This window comes from Lathyrus oleraceus, chromosome 5 (assembly GCF_024323335.1).
Source record: "Lathyrus oleraceus cultivar Zhongwan6 chromosome 5, CAAS_Psat_ZW6_1.0, whole genome shotgun sequence".
Taxonomy (NCBI): domain Eukaryota; kingdom Viridiplantae; phylum Streptophyta; class Magnoliopsida; order Fabales; family Fabaceae; genus Lathyrus; species Lathyrus oleraceus.
Genome location: NC_066583.1, coordinates 354,924,697 through 354,948,027, shown reverse-complemented (window position 1 = coordinate 354,948,027; position 23,331 = coordinate 354,924,697). Strand labels below are relative to the sequence as shown.

The 23,331-nt window shown below is 33.9% G+C and overlaps 3 protein-coding genes across 3 annotated transcripts; 2 read left to right on the top strand and 1 right to left on the bottom strand.

Annotated features, from left to right (window-relative positions):
• Positions 1-1,436: 1,436 nt before the first annotated feature.
• LOC127084648 (chaperonin-like RbcX protein 2, chloroplastic) lies at positions 1,437-4,872 on the top strand. Its single transcript, XM_051025136.1, has 5 exons — positions 1,437-2,071; positions 2,354-2,445; positions 4,140-4,197; positions 4,299-4,364; positions 4,466-4,872. Exons 1-5 carry the CDS (start codon positions 1,745-1,747, stop codon positions 4,586-4,588), a joined length of 666 nt encoding a protein of 221 aa, XP_050881093.1. The 5' UTR covers positions 1,437-1,744; the 3' UTR covers positions 4,589-4,872.
• An 822-nt stretch (positions 4,873-5,694) lies between these two features.
• Positions 5,695-9,174, bottom strand: LOC127084647 (uncharacterized). The gene is made up of 2 exons (XM_051025135.1): positions 8,295-9,174; positions 5,695-6,507 (listed from the first exon to the last, which is right to left on the bottom strand). Exons 1-2 carry the CDS (start codon positions 9,041-9,043, stop codon positions 5,859-5,861), a joined length of 1,398 nt encoding a protein of 465 aa, XP_050881092.1. The 5' UTR covers positions 9,044-9,174; the 3' UTR covers positions 5,695-5,858.
• Positions 9,175-18,365: 9,191 nt separating this feature from the next.
• Positions 18,366-22,633, top strand: LOC127084646 (neutral ceramidase 1). Its single transcript, XM_051025134.1, has 9 exons — positions 18,366-18,582; positions 18,829-19,230; positions 19,322-19,875; positions 20,189-20,453; positions 20,537-20,804; positions 21,163-21,288; positions 21,532-21,595; positions 21,699-21,859; positions 21,955-22,633. The coding sequence occupies exons 2-9, from the start codon at positions 18,878-18,880 to the stop codon at positions 22,504-22,506; spliced, it is 2,343 nt and encodes a 780-aa protein (XP_050881091.1). The 5' UTR covers positions 18,366-18,582; positions 18,829-18,877; the 3' UTR covers positions 22,507-22,633.
• The last annotated feature ends 698 nt before the right edge of the window (positions 22,634-23,331 follow it).

Below are 23,331 nucleotides of genomic sequence, written 5' to 3'. Positions count from 1 at the left end.
GAGATAGAAATGATATCTGGAAAATTGGAGATGTGAAGATAAAGCAACGATGAAAGAATGACTCAAAAATGTAAAATACCAAATGAGTTGTCAAATCTAGAAAGGAAAAAAAATAGATAGAACACAATATTACCAAAGCTCAGGAAAGGAAGATCGAAGTTGGTAAAAAAGAGAAGAGATAGTTTCAGCAAATAGTGGAAACTTAACCTGAAAGGAGAAATAACTTTTATATAATGGAGCAAGGTAGGCAAATAAACAGTATATAACAAAAGAAAGGTAGGCATATGGAAATTGATAGATGAATTCACCTCGAGATCACAACCGCACTCGAGTGCAATTGAGAACCCTAAAGTGCATTGGCACACCCTACCCTAGGGCCACATGTAAGAACGACCTTGCAAAATGTTTCAATGACAAGACTGACATTCAATGTGTTAATTCTCAAGGTCCCTTACTCCCACTCGCCAAGCCTCTTCCACTTATGCAACGCAAGACTCAGACATAATAACCACGATAAAGGACCAATACTCTAATGTCTTCACGTTACTACACAATGACAAACCTTAAGGACAATTGTTTCGGACCAACCATAAGCCCAAGCACGAAGAGACTCAATCACGAGAAGGCCCAGTCCAAAAGCCCAGTAAGATGTTGAAGAACTAGTGCACTCGCAATCATGAGACCTACACCTCATCTTCGTCTTCGGACGATTGTCCATCGTCAGATATAATCAAACGATCTTTCACACCTCACGTTGGGAAGCATGATGTGGTTCTAACCACCCTTCTTATATAAGCTACATTGCGTAAGGTTCACGTGTATCTCCTCATCATCACTCACTTCATTGTTTTTTTCACATTTAGTTGATTTGAGTGTTTGAGTTTTAATCTTACAAGTTCATTTCTTTCTACCATATCAAAGAGTATTTATCACCGCACCAATCAACTTTATACCTTCGTATCCACCATTTCTATTTTAAATTTGAATGATTCTTGTAGGACCAAAAATCACTTTTAAACAATTATAGAGTAAATTATTTAACATTTCATGAGATAGATGTGACTCCCAATCTTAATTTTTATACCGACCAAACAAGAACAAAATAAACCGTTAACCAAACATAAGAGCTAATAATTCTAAAGAAAGTGAACATTGTCCAACATTTGAGCTACGTTCAATTGCATCCACAAACACAGGTAGATACGTTCATATGTGGACTGTGCACGAGTTTGTTTGGCAGAAACAGTTCCCATTAGCCTTCACACATGTGTAACAAACACAAAACGGAATCTTTGAAAGACATAACGACAAAGATTCACCTCCACGTGGCTAGGTACATTCACCAAACGTATCTAACCACATGGTATCTTTGATTCCTTGGTTAACAATTGTTGAATTCCACTTTTATTAATTTTCTGTTGGACAATTTTGAACCTCAAAAATTTGTCTGGTTAACATCCACACACACCCTTCAAAAAATCTCACACCCTACTTCTCTTTTTGTTTACTTTTCCTTGCACCTATTTGCCTCCTCTTTCTCTTCTTCAACCTCAACTCTTCATCCGTCTTTGACTGTAACAACTATACAAGTTCCAATTTTTCTGCATACCCTTTATTAACTACTTCCTTAATCGCTTATTTATTCTGTTGGGTACTTTTTATTAAGTTTCATTTCACTCTTTAAAACCATTTTTCATTTGGGTGTATTTTTAATTTTCAAGAGTTTTTGTTGTGAGAGAGGAAGATGGTAGGAGCAATATCTGTTGTTGGTTCACCAATGATGGACTCACACACGGGTCCATGTTTGTGTGTGGATTCTCTTCCAACCACAAATGTGAAGAGTGGTTGTGGAGATGTGGTTTTGTGGAGGAATTTGATGGGAAGGAACCATTCGGCGAGGCGCGGCGGAGGTAGGAGTATGGGGCTGAGCAGTTCTTTTACCGATCCGGGAAGGGAATGGAGACTCAAGTTTAGCAGAAGCTGTAAGAAGCAAAGCAGTAATGATAGGAGAGTCACCATTGTTAGTGAAGTTGGTGGTCAGTATGATGACACTTTTGAGGATGTTAAAACGGTAATTTAGTCTAAACTTTGGTGCATGCTATTCAATAATGATAATGTCTTTAAATTCATAATTCTAGTTTCATAGTTTCGAAGACTTGGATTCTGAGAGCGTGCTCCTCTTAAAGTCATATTTGAATCTCGTTATGTGTGTTCATGCTGGACTCTCGTCCATTGAACTAGTCGATCGCAAGACCCTGATACCAAACTTGCGTTTTCAAGAGTTATGAATTTGTAAAGATATGTTATATGTTATGTATGAAAGGAATCTAACTGAGGTCATCTTTGTAAACAGCAAATGCTCAACTATTTCACGTACAAAGCTGTGAGGACTGTTCTTCAGCAACTGTATGAGATGAACCCGCCTAAATATACTTGGTTTTATAAGTAAGTGAATTCTTTATTCTTGGAAGAATATTGTGTTGAATTCTTTATGCTTGTGTTTGGTTTACTTTATTGTGTTAAATGATAATAGTTTTATATATAATTTGGAAAAATTGACCTTATTTATGCTTTGTATCATGCTTCCAAGATGTTAGTAAGGAATGATGAAAAATAAATTGCATTTAGGGTTTGTTTTTGCTGAGAAGAATGATTCACTCCAAGAAAGAGAAATAAAATAAATGAAATTGTACCTTATATAATAAATATATATGATAAACATTCTATAGTGTTCTTGATCAACTAACCGATCTTAATCAAATTGTAATAAAATCAATAACTATTTATAATCAAATATAACAACTAACACAATTAAATCTAACACACTTTTTCAAATTAGAATATGGGTTAACATTTCTAACTTGAAAATAACAATACAATCTAATGAAAAAGAAAACACTCTAATATAATTCGTTAAAAGAAAATTAAAATATATATATATATATACAAGTCATAATCACATCGGTTAAAAATGAAAAGTTGATATCGATAGAAAAAATGATGGGGCTTAAATCATAAAAGTTTTCGACCTATTTTAAATTCTTGTGAAAATTTACTGTCTCTTCGGTGTTGCTCCAATAAACTACAAAGAAAAATTAACGTCGATAACAGTGGAGGAGCCTAATTCATAGCTAACTCATAGAAATCTTCGGCTTACTTTAGTCTCTTGAAAAATCTTCTGATGTTTCTGCCGCGTTCACTTCAATAGAATCTATAAACTCAATTTTGAGATTTCAAATATCAATTTCGCGAACAAAATTTAACGATCATAAGATAGAAGTATTAAGAGAATAAAATATATTTTTTTCGTTAAAGTACCTCAATTGATATTATGTTGGGACATCAAATATTTTCAACCACTAAACTTAAATACAGTGAAATGAAAGAAGAAGAAAAAGGGAATTGATTGGAGATTATCTTTTTTGTTGATAGGTTGAATCATCTCTACTTCATTGTGGCAAGTTGTGACTCTAATACGATGCTAAAAGATATAATTGAGCCTAAAAAAAATAATTATAAAAATAAAAAATGATTCAATAATTAAGTATTGATTCAATGATAAAATGTACTAGTACCTTACAATGATAACGACCAACTAACAAATCTTAACTAACTTCTAATAAAATTAACTAACTAATAACTACTTATAATCAAATATAACAACCAACACAATAACTCTAAACATTTTTACTATTCTTTTGTAAGTTTTGAAGAGAAATCGACATGGTTATGGCTGTCATAACAACCTAATTTAACTAAACAAATGTAGCTAACTCATATCACTAACTTAGGAAATAAATCTAAGATTTACTTATACTTTACCAATAACAATTTTATTCACAATTTTAGCTAGTGACAGCAAATAAGAAACTCAATAAAAAACAAATTGTTTAGTTCCGATGAACTTTGACTAAATTGAACTCCTCCACAACTTAAAATGACTCGATTAATTTACATATGATTATCTTTGTATACGTCTAACCTTCCTTAAATTGAGAAAATTTTGTAAGGACTTAAATTCGTAAGCACCGATGCACAAATACCTTTTGAAATTTTGACAACATTTTTGTTTTTGCAATTTCATTGTAAGGTGATTATTAAGATTGTACTGTTATTTGTGCTTTGTTCTATGTTTGCAGTTTTGTTGTATCAAACAAACCAGCAGATGGAAAACGTTTTATCCGAATGCTCGGGAAGGTACTCTTTCATGAATATGTTGATAACTTTTACTAACAAGTTAGTTCTGTTAATGTATGATGACTTAGATGATGCCATATGTGTTTTCATTCAATTGACAGGAACAACAAGAGCTTGCTGAAAGAGTGATGTTAACTCGGCTTCACCTCTATGGCAAATGGGTTAAGGTAATTAAATTCAAAATTCTCATACTTGAATATAAAAATATTCAAAGGCATGTAAATGTAAAATCATTTGTCGAGGCATTAATGTTTCTTCGCGGATGCAGAAATGTAATCATGCTGAGATATATAAAGAAATATCTGATGAAAACTTGGAGTTGATGAGGGAAAGACTCATGGAGACAGTAATATGGCCATCAGATGACAGCAACACAGAAAAGATTGGTTGATATATGAATCAACATTGTTACTTTCTGTCTTCAACCTCTTAATTCCTAGTTTAGGTATAAACATACATGCTTTGTTTCCAAATCTCATTTTCCAGATTTATATTATGTAAATTGTGTATATATCAGTACCTTCTAAATACATAGTTCATTATTTTGAATAGTTTGAGATGTAGGATTTAAAATCTTTGAGGCGTTTGCAAAGAATGCTTCAATGATATATAAATCATAAGTATTGTCAACTTCCAAATTCATACTAGTATAATGTTTGTCCCATATTATCGATATTCCAAAATTTCGACACACGAAAAAATATTGTAGTGTCTGCGACTTCGTCTCCCTGCAACGTACACTGAAGTTGAAGCTAGTGTTTGTAAAAAAATATATGAGAAGATGAACATGTTTACGAATTCTTTTCATGAAAGAATCACCATGTTAATATATCTATGTTTTAGTTGATCCAAAGTCAAACACCTTCATGAATTCATAAAAGAATTATCAATGAGCTATAAGCAAAGGTCAAATATATCTAGAGTTTTGATTACACAAACTCAAAGCATTGCTTGCTAAAGAATGAAGCCATTAATTTCGTGTACTCAAATTATTATGATTGCAAGAAATTGGAGTTTGAGTTATCAATTTAGGACAACAAAAGCCTAAATTAGGATGGAGAAAATGGAATTGTAGTTTCATTAAATGGCTAAAATTGTAAAAATCAAGCACATAAAAGACTAAATTAATATTTTAAAAAATGTAAAGGACTTATTAGTTACAAACCTAAAACATAAAGAACTAGAGGACACATTTGATTTAGATAAAATAAAATGCAGGGATGGGTGCAGAGGAGTTCAAATAAAACACCAGTGCTCACTAATATTCATTCACCATATATAAAGATATATTCAAAAAGTCATATTTTCTTTCTATTTCTATCTCCCATACACTACGATCTCACACCTCACCTGAGTGAATTCCTGGTTCAAGTCGCACATGTCATAAAATTTGAGCAAATGTGGCAAAGTCACTACCAAAACTTAATTCTTGAACTACTCTATGGATAACCTTTGAATGAAAATGAGCATGATAGTGCACACATGAGACAACAAATATAAAAAAGCCTTGGAAAAGTTCAACCTTGGAAATACTGCTGGTGCTCAAAATCAAATACAAATGAAGTTCAATGACCAGACAGATCATGAAATAAAGAGCTGCAACTTACATAAATAAAGACTGCTCAAATAATTACAAAGACTCGAACGGATGAGAATGAATTTCAGAGGACCATAGCATTGGCATCATCTTCATCAACTTCACCTGTTTCACTGAACATGTATTGACTTTGATATTCCATCAAGTACTGTGTCGATCTTTTGACATCCAAAAACAAATTGTAAACCCGATTTATGTCTTCCAATTCCACTGTCTTTCCCTTTCGCTTTTGGCACGCCAAAGCAGCTGCTGTGATTAGATTAATGGCATATCGCAGGGATGTTTCTACACCTATTTTGGTTAACAAATGCTTTGCACCTTCACTCATGTCTACGTCTTCCTCTTGGCATCTGATATCCAGAATCTTGTGAATTTCATCCTCGGTATAAGGATCAGTTTTGATGATGAGAAGGCGATCAAGTAGATCAACGGGAATCCCGTGTGCAGATTTGTTATTCGTGCCACGAATTGTTGTGAAGCCTCTGTTGGTAGCAACAATTAATATGGGAGACATCTCGTTCTCCAGAGCCCGATTTAGGAATGAAAAACACTCTATATCAAGCATGTGTATCTCATCAATGAAAAGGACACCAGGCACAATCTCTGCCTTTCCTTCTTCTTTCCATTCTGCCACTTTGGTGTCAATTTGTTCCCTCACTTCTGCACGAATTTCACCTGTATCACCGGTGAAAAGAGCCAGAAATCCCTGTGTTCTGAAATTAATACAAGAGAATTAAATGATGGTGAGAACAAAGAAGCAACCATTTAGGCAATTTATAAGCCTTGAAAGTGAGCATCCTTGTTGAAGAAGGTAAACAACAAAATAATGTAAAACCATCAAGGAAAGTTTAATAGAAAGCTTCATATCCGTTTAGAAAGATTTAACATTCGGTGAAAAAGAGCACTTAATGAAATTACTAACTGCAAAGCACACAACACAACAGTAATGTATCCAAGCTTTCACTGACTCATAGTCAATTTTGTTAAACATGAATCTAAAAATAAGTGCACTAGCTTCTCCCAATCTCAACAACAAAGGGTCAGTGGGATCCAAAATAATCCTCACAAAAATATACCACAGGGCTAACTTGGCAAGGCTAAAGAAATTCCACTTTGTTACCACGCACATAATGTAAATCTTTGTACCAAACTAAAGAACATTTTGACTCAACTCTAGGAGCAAATCAGTCAGGAAATCATCAAAAAAAAACATAGATCTATCCACCAATTTTAAAGTCAGTGATATTTCTAAGGAGTACATTGATTATGGGTTGTCAATAGCACGCTATGGCGGCGCTATAGCGGTGTAGCGTAGCGGAACCAGACCTCACTGCAATGCTTTTGGGCTGCTAAACAATATCCAGGATAGAGGTGGATAGCGGGAATAGCAGCCACTATTTGTGTAGTCATAGCGGCACTATCGCGGTTCTGTAGCGATTTGCAGACCGCCGTTGTGAAGATGAAGATAAATTTGTAAATTCAAATTTTTTAAGGGGAAATTGGTATTTTGACCCTTTTATTTGACATAATATAAAAGCACAAGTGTTTGTTTTAGGTCATTTCACATGTCTTTTGCATTTTCCCTCTTCACTCACGTGTTCGCATTTTAGAAAGCCATCTTCTTTGCAAAACTTCCTCACACAACTTCTTTGACATTCTTCTTTGCAAATCAGTAAGTCATCCATCGTTCTTCCAAAATCATCACAGTTCTTCACCTATTCATCTACTTCTTCACCTTTCTCATCCATTCACGGCTGATTTCTCCTCTATTTTGCCATGTGCCTTCTCCTCTGTTTTGCTTAGTTTTGCTGTGTTTCCCTGTTTCTCTTTTGTTAGCAACCATGGCATCATCTTCTGCAAGTGTGACACACTTCCAACAACAAAGGTTTTTTTTTAACATGTTGGTGTCAATATTGACATAGGTTGGCAGTGGAACTCCTATAAAGAGTTTGACTCTAGTGATGAGCAAGATTATATTAATATAGTGGACTTAGAACTGATGATGAGGCAGACAGGATGTGATTAAGTCATTTTGTTTAAGTTTAGAATTTGGTTTAGTCATTTTGAGTATATTTATAATTTGATTTTGATGGGAACTTATATTGATGGTGTTGTTGGAACTAATGTATGTTGTCGCAACTTCTCTTTTAAAGGTATTTACGTATTCAGGTTAAGTATTTGCCTTGGCTTTTAAAGCTCACAATAGCGGTCATCCCGCTATGCCGCTATAGCATTTTGGGGGTCCGGCGCGTGCGCCGCTATCCGAACACCTATTAGCTTTTGGAATATTCATAAAAGCTCATTTATAGGGAAAAACCACATTATAAACTATAGTAAAATAGTTGAACAATAACTTGAGTGAAGAGATATTAGGCAATAAACAATGGAAACCCTATCATTTACCACAAAATTAGCTACAAGTATTACTTAATTAACAAAGCTTAATTAATGACATAATCAACAAAACATAAAGCAAGAAAATAATAAAAGGGTTAAGAACCTGCTATTAATAACATCAATCTCATGAAGAGAAACACAATGAACAACCTCCTTCCTCTTCTGCAACTCTCCATCAGGACACTGCACAAACTTCACCTGGGGTCCCATAGCATCGAAATCCCTCGACCTAGAGAACGATCTACCAAGCTTGGTAATCTTCCCTGAAGCCTTATCAATGGCAATGACATCACCACTCGTCACCTTCTCCTTCCCAATAGCCTCAATCATCTTCGCGCCAAGGTCATAAACCGTCTCCATCTCCGTCGACTTCAGCGTCAACTTTCCCGTCTTCGCAGCAGCACCGGAAACAGCCGGACGGTCGATCTGAACCTCAACAACCTCACCTTCAATCACCTCCGTTTCTTCCTTGATACGCACACCAATTGCCTTGCGGAAGGCTTGTGTTAGGGCTTCGGTCTTGGACATCTCAAGTGAGAAGAGCTCGCTTCCGGCGATCATGGCGAACGGCGTTTCAAGACCGAGAGACTTCGCCATCCCCATGGCGATGGCGGTTTTACCGGTTCCGGGTTGTCCGGCGAGAAGAACAGCGCGTCCGGCGATTATTCCTTCCTTTATCATTTGAAGAATGATGCCGGCGCTTTTTCGGGCATTGACTTGGCCGACCATACCTTCAGAGACATCGCGTGGCTGTAATGAGGAGTCGAGACCAAGGCCACGGATGTGCGAGTGAGCTCCGACGCGCTCTATGCGCGTCAGGTCGCGGCTTTCGGATAGCTTCAGCTCCGTCATGGTTGCAGCGGCGACGGAGAAAATGGGTTATTGGAAATGAAGAGGTTTTAGGGTTTAACCGTTTAAGGGCTTGGAGTGTGTGTTCTCTGCTATATACTACATTTACTGGTTTTTTTATTCATCATTGTATAATAAAAGGAGACCTAAAAATTTTGATCAAAATTAAAAAGAAGACCTAAAAAACCAGTAGTATTTTTTTTTTTTTTGTAAATAACAATAAAAATTAATTTTTTTTTCTTATATTTTTGGTTTTTTAGTCTCTTAATTTAATTCTATATTTTATTTTAATCTCTTAATTAAAAAAAGTTATAAATAAGTTAACTTTATTTTTTATTTAATCTTTTATATCAATTTCTAACAAAAAAAAAATTAAAAATTCAGATGATGTGGTTATTTAACTGAATATATTTATCTTACATTATATTTTTTATTATTAACAATATACTATTATAAGTTTTGGTTATTTGTGTATTTGTTTATATGGGATTTAATCGTTTTCTTAGATAATAAACTCTCATCTCTCATTATTCAACTTGACAATTTTTAAGCAAAGATTCAATAAAGAATAAATCTTATAAAAATATTTTATTTATTCAACTTAATTTAGTATGAATTTTGCATAATCTAATATTGGAGGAAAAAGTATACAAATTTATATTTTTTTTCTTCTATTATCATTTTGTTTGGCGGTTGAGAAGCGACGTTTTTATTACCTTTCTAAAAAATAATTACGTTGTTGTGCTCATTGTTTTTCCAAGTTCTCAATCCAGAAAGATAGTAATTCCTTCATCAACACCATTGAAAACACATCAATTCATATCCACTATCATTCTCATTGATTTTGTGTTGTAGTTTGTGTGACAACATGAACGTGACAGTTGGTGTTGTAATCACAGTCGATGTGCAGGAAAATATCATTGTTGTCGCATGAAACCAAATTGGTGTGCTATTTATGGTCTATGCAGTTGTAGAAACACAACAAAACAGTGTTTCTGGCTGAAGTTAACGAAAATATACTCGAACGCATCGCACGCTCGAACATACAACAGAGTCGCCATCAAACTTTATTTATTCACGGAGGAAAGGAAAAACATCGATAAAACCCGGAGGAAAGAGATATATTGGGTAAGGAAGTCGGTTATGTAAGGGGAAGATATTAGCACCCCTTACATCCATGGAAACCATTTTGATTGTTCTTACTCAAATGGGCGTTATATCTAAGGATTACTCGCAAAAGAATAAGGGGAAAAGAAAAAGAAATAGATAAAGCGCTTGGTGAGGATTGAAGCCCTCATGCTTACGTATCCTCATAGTGCAATGAGGAATTCATAGCTTCGTAGTTCATAGAACTAGTGATAGGAGGTGAAAAGAAGTGTGATAACGAGTATGGTATGAACCAAAGGATAATCTTATTTGAATTTCAACAAGGGTGGAAATATGAATCCAAGAGTAAAACTGGTATAGACTAAGACGTGAAGGAAACTAGGCATACCTATTATTGTCGTGACAAAAAAGAAAGAGAATTAAGTGTTTGGTTTTACAACGCAAACAACTCTTGGTTCACAAGGAGATACAAGTTGGAGCACAAAGGATAATGTATTTGGCTCAAAGATAGGACATATCACATGAAGTGAATGAAGGTAGAATACGATTGCATCATTGAGATGGATGGATGAATGACCAGAGTCATATAACTGAATATTTGGTAACAAGTAACTGAAGGAATGTAATTTGAAACCAACGGTCAGGGTATACATTGGAATCCATAGGAGAAATGGAATTTGTACCATAGAGGGAAATGACGTCTTAGTCCAAAAAGAAGGAATTAAATGTCTGGGTACGAGCCAAACAATTCTAGGTACAAATGCGGATTGTCATCATATGGTCATAAAAGGGTGTATATGAAATTCCAAAGAAAATTGTATTTCGATTTCAAAGAAACAATGTGTCATTGGAGTGAACGGTTCAATGATTGAAGGTAGATAATGGATCATGAAAGATATGGATGATGCCCTAAGGTGGAAATAGGAATAATTAGGATTATGTTCGCCAATGATTCACATCCCCGTGCCTACGTATTCTCATTATGCAATGAGAAAGTTAGAGCATTCGTAGTTTGTGGAAACACGAGAACAAAAAGAGAGATTGAAAGTGATGAAAAGGTATAACTTGTACCAACATAATGATAGCAAAAGAGTGTATGTCTAAGCAATATGGACTCACAAGACAAACACAACTTCAAGGGGTAATTGCAATGTTGTTTTAGTACATGGAATAATGCATCACTTACTGGGGAACAATCAATTTGAAATCAAAGGAGAAAGGTTTCTTGGATCCATGAAGGAATATACCCTGAACCGAAGATTAAACAGGTGTCTTAGCCAAAAAGAAGGAATTAAATGTTTGGGTACAAGCCAAACAACTCTTGGTTCACAAGGTGGATTGTCGCTATATCATCCTAAAAGGATGTACATGGAGTCCAAGGAAAATTATATGTTTGATCTCAAAAAGATGGTTTTGATTGATGAATGAAGAATGAAATGTTAATAAATAAGGTAGCTCGCAGAGAATATGAATTCTCGTGCCTATGTATTCTCACAGTACAATGAGAAAATCAGAGCAATCATATTTCATAAAACTAGTGATGGGAGGTGAAAAGAAGTGTGATAACGAGTATGGTCTGAATCAAAGGATAATCTGTTTTGAATTCTAACAATGGGTGAAAATATGAACCCAAAAGTAAAACTGGTATAGACTAAGACGTGAAGGAAACTAGACATACCCACTATTGTCATGACCAAAAAGAAAAAGAATTAAGTGTTTGGTTTTACAACGCAAACAACTCGTGGTTCACAAGGAGAGTCAAGGTCAGCGCATACGTTATGATAAGAAGTGTCATCAGCATGACCAGGTCCCTATATCATACACTCATTTTCTACCGCATCTTGTCCAGCAAGGGGAAATTGTGCCAAAGGAGATTCCGCCTACGACTCCTCCCTACAATCACAAGCATAATCCTAATGTGTCTTGTGCACTCCACGTCGGATACATAAGATATTCTATAGATGATTGTTTGGTTCTCAAGGCCAGGGTAGAATAGTTGATTGATTAGAAGGTTTTGTCATTCTCTGAGGCAACACCCAATGTCATAACCAATATGTTGCCATATCACTATAGACAAGTTGTGAATGCAGTTAGTGGTGAAGATTGCTCAGATTCAGTTGCCTCTTCAGAGGAGTATCAAGGATAGCAATATCATATTGATTTAATCATGTCTCTATTGTAATATTTTCTTGTTCGTTATATGTTGTTCATTTGTAAAACTTGTCTGATTTTCAGATGATAATAATAATGAAAAAAACGTGAATGTTCTGCTTAAATTCATTTGTGTTCACTCATATTTTATTTTGTCAGTATCATACTATTGTTCAAACAAAATCAAAAGAGAATGATACAATTAAAATGCGCAAGATCGTTGCATGTATGCTTTTGAATAAGACCGTACTGATGATGTAAGGCATTGCTCAAATCCCTAAACACCAGAGATATAAGGAAGATAATCCATAGTCAACCCTTTTGGGCCGCGTAGTAGGAGTTTCTTTATTTATACATAAAACCCTCATGTTTAACCAGGGGCAGGGTAGTCTTCAGTTAGTTTAAACTTGCGTTCAAAATTTTAGAAGGAGAATATCCCATCAAGCGATCAATCATATCACATCCCTCTCAAGAGGATGGAATCACAAATCCAGAATGCTTATCCCTTACCAGCAAAAGGAGCGAGATGGTCATAAACCTTGCAACAAATCCAAATCAAATTTCCAAAGTACCATGCAAATTGATTCACCCAAATTTCAAGTCCATTCCACTGGAAAAATAACAAGTTATATTGTTCATCACTGCAATCATGTCCTTGAAGTTATTTGTCTTGTTAGTCCTAGTTGTTTAGGCAAACACTTCCTTATCTTTCCTTTGCTTTCGTAGTTCCATAAACTGCAATTTTTCTTAAATTCTCATTGTACAGTGAGAATACGTAGGCACGAGGGTTCAAATCCTCTGCGGGCATACTTATTTATTCTTCCTTCCTTAGGGCATCCCTCCATTCATATCCATGATGCATTCAAATTCTGCCTTCATTCACTTCATGTGATTTACCCTATTATTTGAGCCAAACACACTACCTTTTTAAGCTTCATCTTGTGTCTCCTTGTGAACCAAGATTTTTTTGTGCTATGAAACCAAACACCTAACTCCCTTGTTTTCGGCTATACCATATAATGGCAGATGTTCAGACTATCTATATATTGGTCAATGCCAGTTTTACTCTTAGGTTCATATTTCACCTCTTGTTGAAGTTTAAACAACATGATTCTTTGTTTCAAACCATATTTGTTGTCACGACTTCTTTTCATCTCCTACCACTAGTTCCATGAACTACGGAACTTTGAATTCTTCATTGCACTATGAGGATACGTAGGCATGAGGGTCCCAATCCTCACCGCGCACTGTATATATTTCCTTCATTTTCCCTTATTCTTTTGCGAGTAACCTTTAGATATCACACTCATATGAGAAAGAATAATCAAAACGGTTCCCATGGAGTACCATGGGTGTACGGGGTGTTAATACAATCACCTTGCATAACCGACTTCCTTAACCAATTATCTCTTTCCCCTGGGTTTTATCGATGTTTTCCCTTTCCTTCGAGAATAAATAAATTTCGATGGAGACTCTGTTGTATGTTCGAACGTGCGCTACGTTTGAATATATTTCTGCTAGCTTCACTGGCGCTTATTCGTTTTTTTCATGAATAAATAGGATGAGAGAGAGGTAATGTGAACTTATGATAAATAGTAAAAAAAATCTTGAAAAAGTTAGATCTAAAATTTCTCTCCAAAAAAAATCTAGATCTGAAATTTTAGCTCTCCCTTTAACCAAAACCATTAACAAAAATCTTGGATATGCGTATTAAAGATAATGGTATGATAATGATTCACAAATCAATCAAAAGCAACTAATCTCAACTAGTTGAATGTAAAGTAATGCAGATAAGTCTATCTCCAATGATAATTCACACAAAAATACAAGTGAGGAAATTTGTAGAACACTTAGTATGCGATCAACAATGTTTGGAATTCTACGTGGTTTTGTTGTTCTAGAAATCCAATCACAATCAAATGGTTTGTGATCTACACAACAAGACTTATTTCAAAATGTGTTCAAAATTATGATCTAAACAATATTGATCAAACGATTAATGCAATCGATAATTTGTGAATCGAGAATAAAAAGAGACGAAGAGAGAGAGAGAGAGAGAGAGAGAGAGAGAGAGAGAGAGAGAGAGAGAGAGAGAGTATACATGGATTTGTTTAGGCAGTTCCCTAATCGACCTCGCTATGGGAACGACTGCCCTCAATTTGAATTCAAATTGAGATATTATATTATATCTTACTTTACAAATATGTGAATAGAGGAGATGAAGAATTCTAACCCTACAAACCCTATGTTTGATGTTGATTCTACCACCTCCAAAACCCTTGATCAAGTAAACAACAATGTTGCTTCAGTTCACCATTCTCACGCTACTTCTTTGAACGAAACCCCTTGTTCTTCAAAGCTTTCACTAGGTCAAATTAATTCCAAGTGCACACTTATTGAAACCCAAGATCTACGAATGCGATCCACTGTTACATGATACTCCTTTGCCCAAGAACCTCCCGTTCTTCAAAGACTTCACTAGGTCATATCCAAATTGCATAATCTTGTCCAAAACCTTCAAACCCTAACGATCTTAAAGAAAAACCCCACCTTAGTTTTCTGATTAGAAATCCTCAAAATTCTCAACCCAATATCAATGGTACAAATAACCTAATTGGACGTTATCAATCCCAATCTAGATGATACCCAATAAATAAATGATTATGTGTAGTTTGATTGTGTGCATGCATAGAAGTGAGATTGAAGATGATGAAAATTCTTTAAAATCTCGATTTCGTATAGGTTTTACTCACTAGAAACCTTACTAGACAATGATGCATATACCAAGTATATATATATATATATATATATATATATATATATATATATATATATATATATATATATATATATATATATATATATATATATATATATATATATATATATATATATATATATATATATATATATATATATATATATATATATATATATATATATATATATATATATATATATATATATATATATATATATAGATAGATAGATAGATAGATAGATAGATAGATAGATAGCCCCAATATTATCGTGTTTCCTAATGCAAAATACATAACCAGACTCAAGTTGATACCGTCCAATGTACATAAATGCTAAATGAAAATTTTTGACATCATACAAAACTTATATAAACAGAAAGTTGCACTCACACATATAGTCCCGATAATTCATACGATTCCATCCCATCCCATTATAGCCCCCCACCAATGTACACCCAAACATCACATCGTCAAAGCACTCAACCACCTTATGACTTTCTTACACCACAAGAATCATTGCTTTGTTTCCAAAACGATTCAATGTTGCAATTCAACCAACCAACCCGTCCACACGTAACCCATCCATTTGACCCAACTACGAGAACATGGACACCGAACTCGACTACGCAACCCCTAACTCCTAGGGAGATATGATTGAAAATACTTTAAATGTGTCAGGACCTTCCCACCAACCACCTTTGCCTTAGGCCAATACTGCAAGACTCCAAACACCTTAGGGAAATTGTGAGAGACCTCGAAGACAAGTAAATGCGATAGGATGTGGAACCGTAGGACGTTACGATCAATCGAGTCATTGATTTTCTATTCAATCGTTGTGTAATTCAATTTTATGAATAATATTATAAATTAATTTTAATTTTCTATTTTATTTCACCTTCCTTTATTGTTAAAATAATTATAAAAAAAAACATAAACAAAGCAGTAGCCACGGTCTATAACGCATAATCCTATTGAAATTTAAGGCAACATAAGCAAATCACACATGAGAATGAATTCAATGACGAAACCCTAATCCCCCAAACTACAAATCAATTTAATTAGCAATAGCTACAACGACACTTTATCAACTCTTTTTAACGATGACCACTCTTTCACATTGTTCTCGTTCTGTGTTTATCACGATGACTCTCAAACAAATTTTGTGTTATGGATTTTGAGTTAAAGATAAATTGAAGCCGATGATTCATGCGTTGAGGAGTTTGTTATACCATCACAATTTAATTAGTAGGAATTCTAGATTTGAGTTTATGAATTATGAATTTGGATTTATGAATTATTTTTTATTTTATTAATCAATGCCACATAAACTGTTTTATTGATTTTAATTAACAAATTTGACAAAAAGAACAAATATTATATATTTTCAACATTTAAAAGACTCAAATAATTTATTTTTTTAAATTCTGAGATCAAAATGAATCTCAAAACCATAGTAAATTAATAATGATATTTAGCCATTATCTTTTGTATTAAAAAACTCTTTTAGATTGGAAACTTTAAGTGGATCTACCTCCCTATTTTTTCTTTTTTCTTTACCACTCACTTTTTTTTTAAAGTGGAAACTCACGACTCATCCTACATTTAGGACATAGAGTACGATGCCAAGTGAGAGAACTACTAGGGAATCTCATTAGCCACGTCCTAGTGATCGTGACAACCGACATTAAATGTGATCATAAATGATTTTTAAGTCAAACTTAAAATAACAATTCTATATTAACCAACCTATTCCTAAATATATTAGTCGCAATGGTAATAATATATTTGAAACAATTATTCTTGATTTATTACTTTTGAATGGAAATAATAGGGTGTATTTGTTTGGGATTAAAATTATTTGAAATCGTATTTTTAGGATCATTATTATCAAAAGAGTTATTTCTAACTTAAATGTTTGGTAAAAATTTTAGATTCTTAAAATAATTATGTATACATTTTTTTAGAAGTTATAATTAATTAAATTTATTTTTGTAGAAATGTTATATTTTCACTCTTTAAATCTTAAAATAAAAAAACTATGTATACATTTTTTTTTGAGATAAAAAATATCTTAAAATTATTTTATTAAACTTGAGACATTAGAATAATGCATTTCCCAATATTTCCATAGCCATATATCCAATAATATACTTTTAAAACCTGAAACAAAAACAAACACACTAATACCACTAATAGAAATGAGTAAAATTTGAAACTCTTAATAACATATTTTCTCTCATCGACTAATATTATAAATAAAATAAAAAATAATTTTAAATTTTAATCACCATTATTAAAATAATTACAATTTTTAGATTATAATAAATTTTATTTTGGTTTTACATAAAATAAAAAATCAATTAATTTTTTTAAATGATGTAAAATTATTATTATTTTATTATAATAGAGACCGAAATTTTGACTTCTTAAAACTTAAAATTTTGTTTTATTCCACGTAATTTTTTTTAATAATAGTAACTTTAATTTATGTCTCAAGGACACAAGTTAGCAAGACCTAATGCTAACATGTGTCCCAATAGCACACATTAATGATATATTTATAAAAATATTTTATTGAAATGCGTGCATTTAATTTCTTGAAACTTAAAATTTTATTTTATTCCACACAATTTTTTTAATATTAGTAACTCTAACTAATATCCCAAGAGCACAAGTGAACAAGATCCATATCTTTATATTATTTAAACATTAAAATATCATGGTATAATAAATTCATTTCTATTTTTATCTTCTATCATTTTCACACATTGAAAAACAAATAATATCATATTTTCAATTAAAATTGTGTAAAATTAAAATAAATTATTGATCCAAGTTCAATTTTGCATCAACATTTATTTATATATTTTTTTACTATCTACTACAATTTCTCTTACTTTTAACATTTACACTACTATTTAAATAATAAATTAGGCGGATAGATTTAAAGTATACGTTATGGGTGATGTTAATTTGTGTCTTGTGGACACAAGATAAGAATTAAAGAAAATAATTTTAGATTAGAAATTGGATATTGATTTTAATAAATATTTAAAATTATTTTTATAATTGTTTCATTCAATACAAATTTTTTATAAGTGGATGTCTTATCTTGTGTTTTTAGGGCATAACATTACCCTAATAATATTTGTAGTAGAGGAATTTTTTTTATTTGTTTATTAGTAGTAAATTATGAGGAATCTTTTTTTATTTGTTTATTAGTAGTAAATTATTAAATTGATTGTAAAATGAAAATTAAATTATTAAATCGAATAAGATAATATTATTAAATTCTCCTCTTGGTTTGAGTTGACATGAAACAGGAACAAGAACAATGACAAATTGCGAAACATCCAAATCTCATGCTCCTCGTCACTCTACATCGCTCCAACTTCTCCACCAACTCAGTTTTCCAGCTTTCACACCCCATTTTCAGATTGGAATCTCTCTCTCATATTCTCGTCTGGCTCACTCTTTCTGTAATCCGTTGATCACACTTCAAGACCACCCCATCTTTATTTTCATGTAAATTTCGCAACTTTTCTTATCTGGGTATCGTAAAAGTTTTATCTTATTATTCCCAATATTTTTATTATATAGTTCTGAAAATTTGTTTTTTGTGATTCATAATGAAACTGTAATACTGAACATGCACATAGCATATGTAGTTCTGAAAAATTGTTCATTTGTTTATTTGTGATTCAGTTTTATAATAACTGAATCTTTGCTTATTTGTTATTGTTGTTGTTGCTTTTTTGGTGGTGTGTTTAGTGAAGCAGAATGAGAAGAACTTGCTGAGATTGAAGGGTTTGTGATTGTGATGGAGTTTAATACTTTTTGTCATTTGAATATTTGGAGGGTGTGTACAAAAATGAGAATTTGGACAGTTTTGTTACTCCTGCTGTTACTAAAGAGTGATGTTATTGTTGTGTATTGTGGTTCGGGTTACTTGGTTGGTCTTGGAAGCTATGACATTACCGGTCCTGCTGCTGATGTTAACTTGATGGGGTATGCTAAAATAGAACAAGTTGCATCCGGTATTCACCTCAGGCTTCGCGCTCGTGCTTTCATTGTAGCAGCGTCGAAGGGTAATAGGGTTGTTTTTGTGAACCTTGATGCTTGTATGGGTTCACAAATTGTGACAACCAAAGTAATCGAGAGGCTGAAAGCAAGGTAGAGTTAGTGTGATTAGTTGGTAACTGATGTTTTGTTTTGATCTGAAATAGTCGCGGTGTTGATTTTGTAATTTTGTTTTGTTTGACAGATATGGTGAGATGTATACGGAAAAGAATGTAGCTATTAGCGGAACTCACACTCATGCGGGTCCTGGGGGTTATCTTCAATACTTTTTGTATATTATAACATCTTACGGATTTGTGCGTCAGTCGTTTGATGTTATTGTTGATGGTATCGAGAAAAGCATTATTCAGGCTCATGAAAATCTCCGTCCCGGATCAGTATTTGTTGATGAAGGAGAGCTTTTAGACGCTGGTGTGAACCGAAGTCCAAGTGCTTATCTCAATAATCCTGCTTCAGAGAGAAGTAAATATAAGTATGATGTTGATAAAGAAATGACTCTTTTAAAGTTTGTTGATGATGAAAGGGGACCTGTTGGAAGCTTCAGTTGGTTTGCTACTCACCCGACTTCAATGGGTCGGAGAAACTCGTTAATCAGCGGGGATAATAAAGGTGCGGCTGCACGGTTTATGGAAGATTGGTTTGAGGAAAAAGATTCTGGAAGAATGGATTCTGATGTAGTCGGAAATGATGGCTTGCCTCAAAGAATCTCAAATATAATTCCTGGACTTCGTGATAATCGTATGTTACTTACATTTTGCTTTTAGGTATAATGCAACCATTGATGAAATTATTAGCTTCTTTTCCATTATAGATTTCCTAAACAAAATAAACTGTTTTCATAAGTTGTTTTCATAAGCTCTCCTAAACATTCTCACAAGTGTTTATATCAGTAGATAACCTCAATTAAGTAGATAAGCTCAATTAAGTCAATCCAAACCAGTTGCTAATATGCTTGCTATGACCGACCGAGTAGCCTGATGAAACATAAATGAGTGCTACCTTGCTTTGTATTAATTATATTTATATTCTCATTAAAAATACTTTGATGCAGATCATGAATTACTGGAACTTGCTTTCTCTTTCCAGTCTCCTCCTGGTAGACCAGTTACCAAAAGTTCGAGTGTTACCCGACGGGTGAGAGGTGCTCCTAGGAATGTTGACAAGCCTCGATTTGTAGCTGGATTCTGCCAATCGAATTCTGGAGATGTCAGTCCAAATGTTCTTGGAGCTTTTTGTGTAGACACTGGGCTACCTTGTGACTTCAATCATAGTACATGTGGAGGGAGGAATGAATTCTGCTATGGCCTAGGACCTAGGTAAATGTTATCATGTTCTGGTTTATGCAATGCTAAAAAATCCTATGAAATCACTAATTCGCATCGAATAACTTATATGACAGTTATCCAGATGAATTTGAAAGTACCCGCATTATAGGAGAAAGACAATTTAGAAAAGCAGCGGATCTCTTCAATGCAGCAGCTGAAGAGATTGAAGGGGAGGTTGATTTTCGACACGCCTATATAGATTTCTCCAAACTTGAGGTGACTATTTCTGATCAAGGAGTTGACAAGGTTGTTAAGACATGCCCTGCCGCAATGGGTTTTGCATTTGCTGCCGGAACAACCGATGGACCTGGATCTTTTGATTTTAAGCAAGGCGACGATAAGGTAATTAATGCCTATTAATTTTTATGACTTGTAGTTTTACGGCCTGTTTGAATTGACTTATTTGAGCTTATCTAGTAATATAAACACTTGTAACTTAGTAAGACTGATTGAGAGAGCTTGTGAAAACAACTTATAACATGTTCTTAAGCCGTTTTCAACTTATTTCCGAAAGCTCTTCAGAATAGATTACGAAAACAACTTATAGCTTATATGAAAACAATTTTATTTTATTTTATGGAAATAACTTAAACATAAGCACTTATATGATGAACACTTATGTTATAAACAGTTAATTAAGCTGTTTATCCAAACAATATGTTATGGTTTATACTTATTATTTGTTCTGATTGTACACCAGGGAAGTCATTTCTGGAAGCTAGTCCGCAACCTAGTTAAGACAATAAGCAAGAAACAAATTGATTGTCAACACCCAAAGCCCATTTTGCTTGATACCGGTGAAATGAATATACCATATGATTGGGCAGTAAGTTATTCCTTATCTGAAAGTTACTATTTTTTTGCCCATAAGAGTTTTCTTCTCTATATTTTGATCTAGTAGTATTGAATTACATCAATTATACTATTAATGCTATGTGTTTTAACTTTCCTCCTAATCACGTTCACAGAAGTTCCATGTAGCAGTTTTACCGCATATGTTTTCAGCCACGCATATATAAATACATCTTTCACTTGTCTAAAGGTTTCTTTAATCATGTTGATTTTGCAGCCTTCGATACTTCCGATTCAGATCCTCCGGGTTGGGCAGTTTGTTATTCTGTGTGTACCAGGAGGTACCAAATCGTCTCCTACACTCTTATTTGCAGTAATATGTTGTTTTTAGGATGTCTATCCTTCACAACCTCAACTTGTTCATAACATTTCTAATTCTGACAGAAATCTCAACAATGGCTGGAAGGAGACTACGCGATGCAGTGAAGACGGTACTAAGTAGTCACAAGGATTTTGAAAAGGTTCACGTTGTTATAGCAGCTTTGAGCAATGCTTATTCGCAGTACGCAACTACATATGAAGAATACCAGGTGCAAAGATACGAGGTCAGTTATACGAGACATAAACCTTGGAGCAAATACTTCTTTTGTATATCTAGTCTATGTAACTCTCTTTCTGACTTCAATTTTCTTGCCGTCAGGGTGCTTCTACACTATACGGCCCACACACGCTGAATGCATACATTCAAGAGTTTAAGAAGCTTGCAAAGGCTCTTATCAGCGGCGAACCAGTAGAAACCGGTCCACTGCCTCCTGATCTTCTGGATAAGCAAGTAAGCTTGCTGCCACCTGTTGTGGTGGACGGAACCCCTTTTGGAGTAAATTTTGGTGATGTTTACTCTGACGTACCTCAGAACTCCACCTTTACGAGCGGTGACATTGTGACAGTTTCGTTTTGGTCTGCGTGCCCTCGAAATGACCTTTTGACAGAAGGCACCTTTGCCCTGGTGGAAATTCTCCAAGGAAAAGACACTTGGGTTCCTGCTTACGACGATGATGATTTCTGTCTGCGTTTTAAGTGGTCAAGGCGTTTTAAACTCAGTCCTATGAGTAAAGCAACCATGGAATGGAGGATACCGCAGGGTGTGACTCCTGGTGTGTACAGAATAAGTCATTTTGGTGCTGCAAAGGGCTTATTTGGATCAATTAATCACTTTACAGGTTCATCCAGTGCATTTGTTGTATTAATATAAATACATTTTGTTCTCAGGCCACAACCATTACTATATTACTGATTTGTTGCACAGAACCTTTGCAAAATTCATTCCATCCCCAAAAAGGGTGTCTGCAATATATAGAGAATCCTGAATTTTTGTGATATATGACCGTGTCTTATAATTTAACGGATTTTGGTCAATCATTGTGTACTATTATTCTCTATGAATAAAAAGTAGAGAAGGAACAATTTATCTTTACTCTGATCATATGGTATTAGAGCCAATCTTTGATCTTTAGATGAAAACACAGTAAAGTCTTGTATACTTAAAAAAAATAAAGTTAAAAATGTATTTTTCTCTATATTCTTCCACGGTTTCCGTTTGTTTAAGACTCAACCACAAGTTAAAAGGACTTTGGATCATTGAGGGCTGAAAATGTTTGAGCATGGCTGTTCTGAATTTCATCCAAGTCAAGTTTAAAACAAACCTTCATTTAGAATTTTTCTTCTTCTAGTATCCAAGTAGTTAGGGTTCTAACTCACGCCTATAGATTTGATGTTCCTTTATAATTATCAATTGGTTTAATGACATTAAAAAACATAATTTTAACTCTTTAAAATTGCCTAATAAACCAATCTCTAAACAAATAGAACATTATATATAGCACATCGCAAAAATTCTAAAATTCTTTTGGAGTTTGAAGATACATCTCCTGACGCACTCCAAACACATACAACCTATTCTAATTCTGAACAACATCCTAGGAGTGACCTTTTGTTAATCCGAAGATGCATATCTGAAATCTATCCGTAGATGCATTTCTGTAATATTATGAATCAGAAACACAAACAGAAAATCAAA

What these genes read in the sequence shown, in the direction of transcription:
- LOC127084648 (XM_051025136.1), top strand. Translation starts at nt 1,745, where the DNA reads ATGGTAGGAGCAATATCTGTTGTTGGTTCACCAATGATGGACTCACAC. An exon ending in AAATATACTTGGTTTTATAA is followed by an intron (nt 2,446 to 4,139) that starts GTAAGTGAATTC and finishes CTATGTTTGCAG; the next exon opens with TTTTGTTGTATCAAACAAAC. An exon ending in TCTATGGCAAATGGGTTAAG is followed by an intron (nt 4,365 to 4,465) that starts GTAATTAAATTC and finishes TCGCGGATGCAG; the next exon opens with AAATGTAATCATGCTGAGAT.
- LOC127084646 (XM_051025134.1), top strand. Translation starts at nt 18,878, where the DNA reads ATGGAGTTTAATACTTTTTGTCATTTGAATATTTGGAGGGTGTGTACA. An exon ending in TTAAGCAAGGCGACGATAAG is followed by an intron (nt 20,805 to 21,162) that starts GTAATTAATGCC and finishes ATTGTACACCAG; the next exon opens with GGAAGTCATTTCTGGAAGCT. An exon ending in ATATACCATATGATTGGGCA is followed by an intron (nt 21,289 to 21,531) that starts GTAAGTTATTCC and finishes TTGATTTTGCAG; the next exon opens with CCTTCGATACTTCCGATTCA.
- LOC127084647 (XM_051025135.1), bottom strand. Translation starts at nt 9,043, where the DNA reads ATGACGGAGCTGAAGCTATCCGAAAGCCGCGACCTGACGCGCATAGAG. An exon ending in ATTGATGTTATTAATAGCAG is followed by an intron (nt 6,508 to 8,294) that starts GTTCTTAACCCT and finishes TATTAATTTCAG; the next exon opens with AACACAGGGATTTCTGGCTC.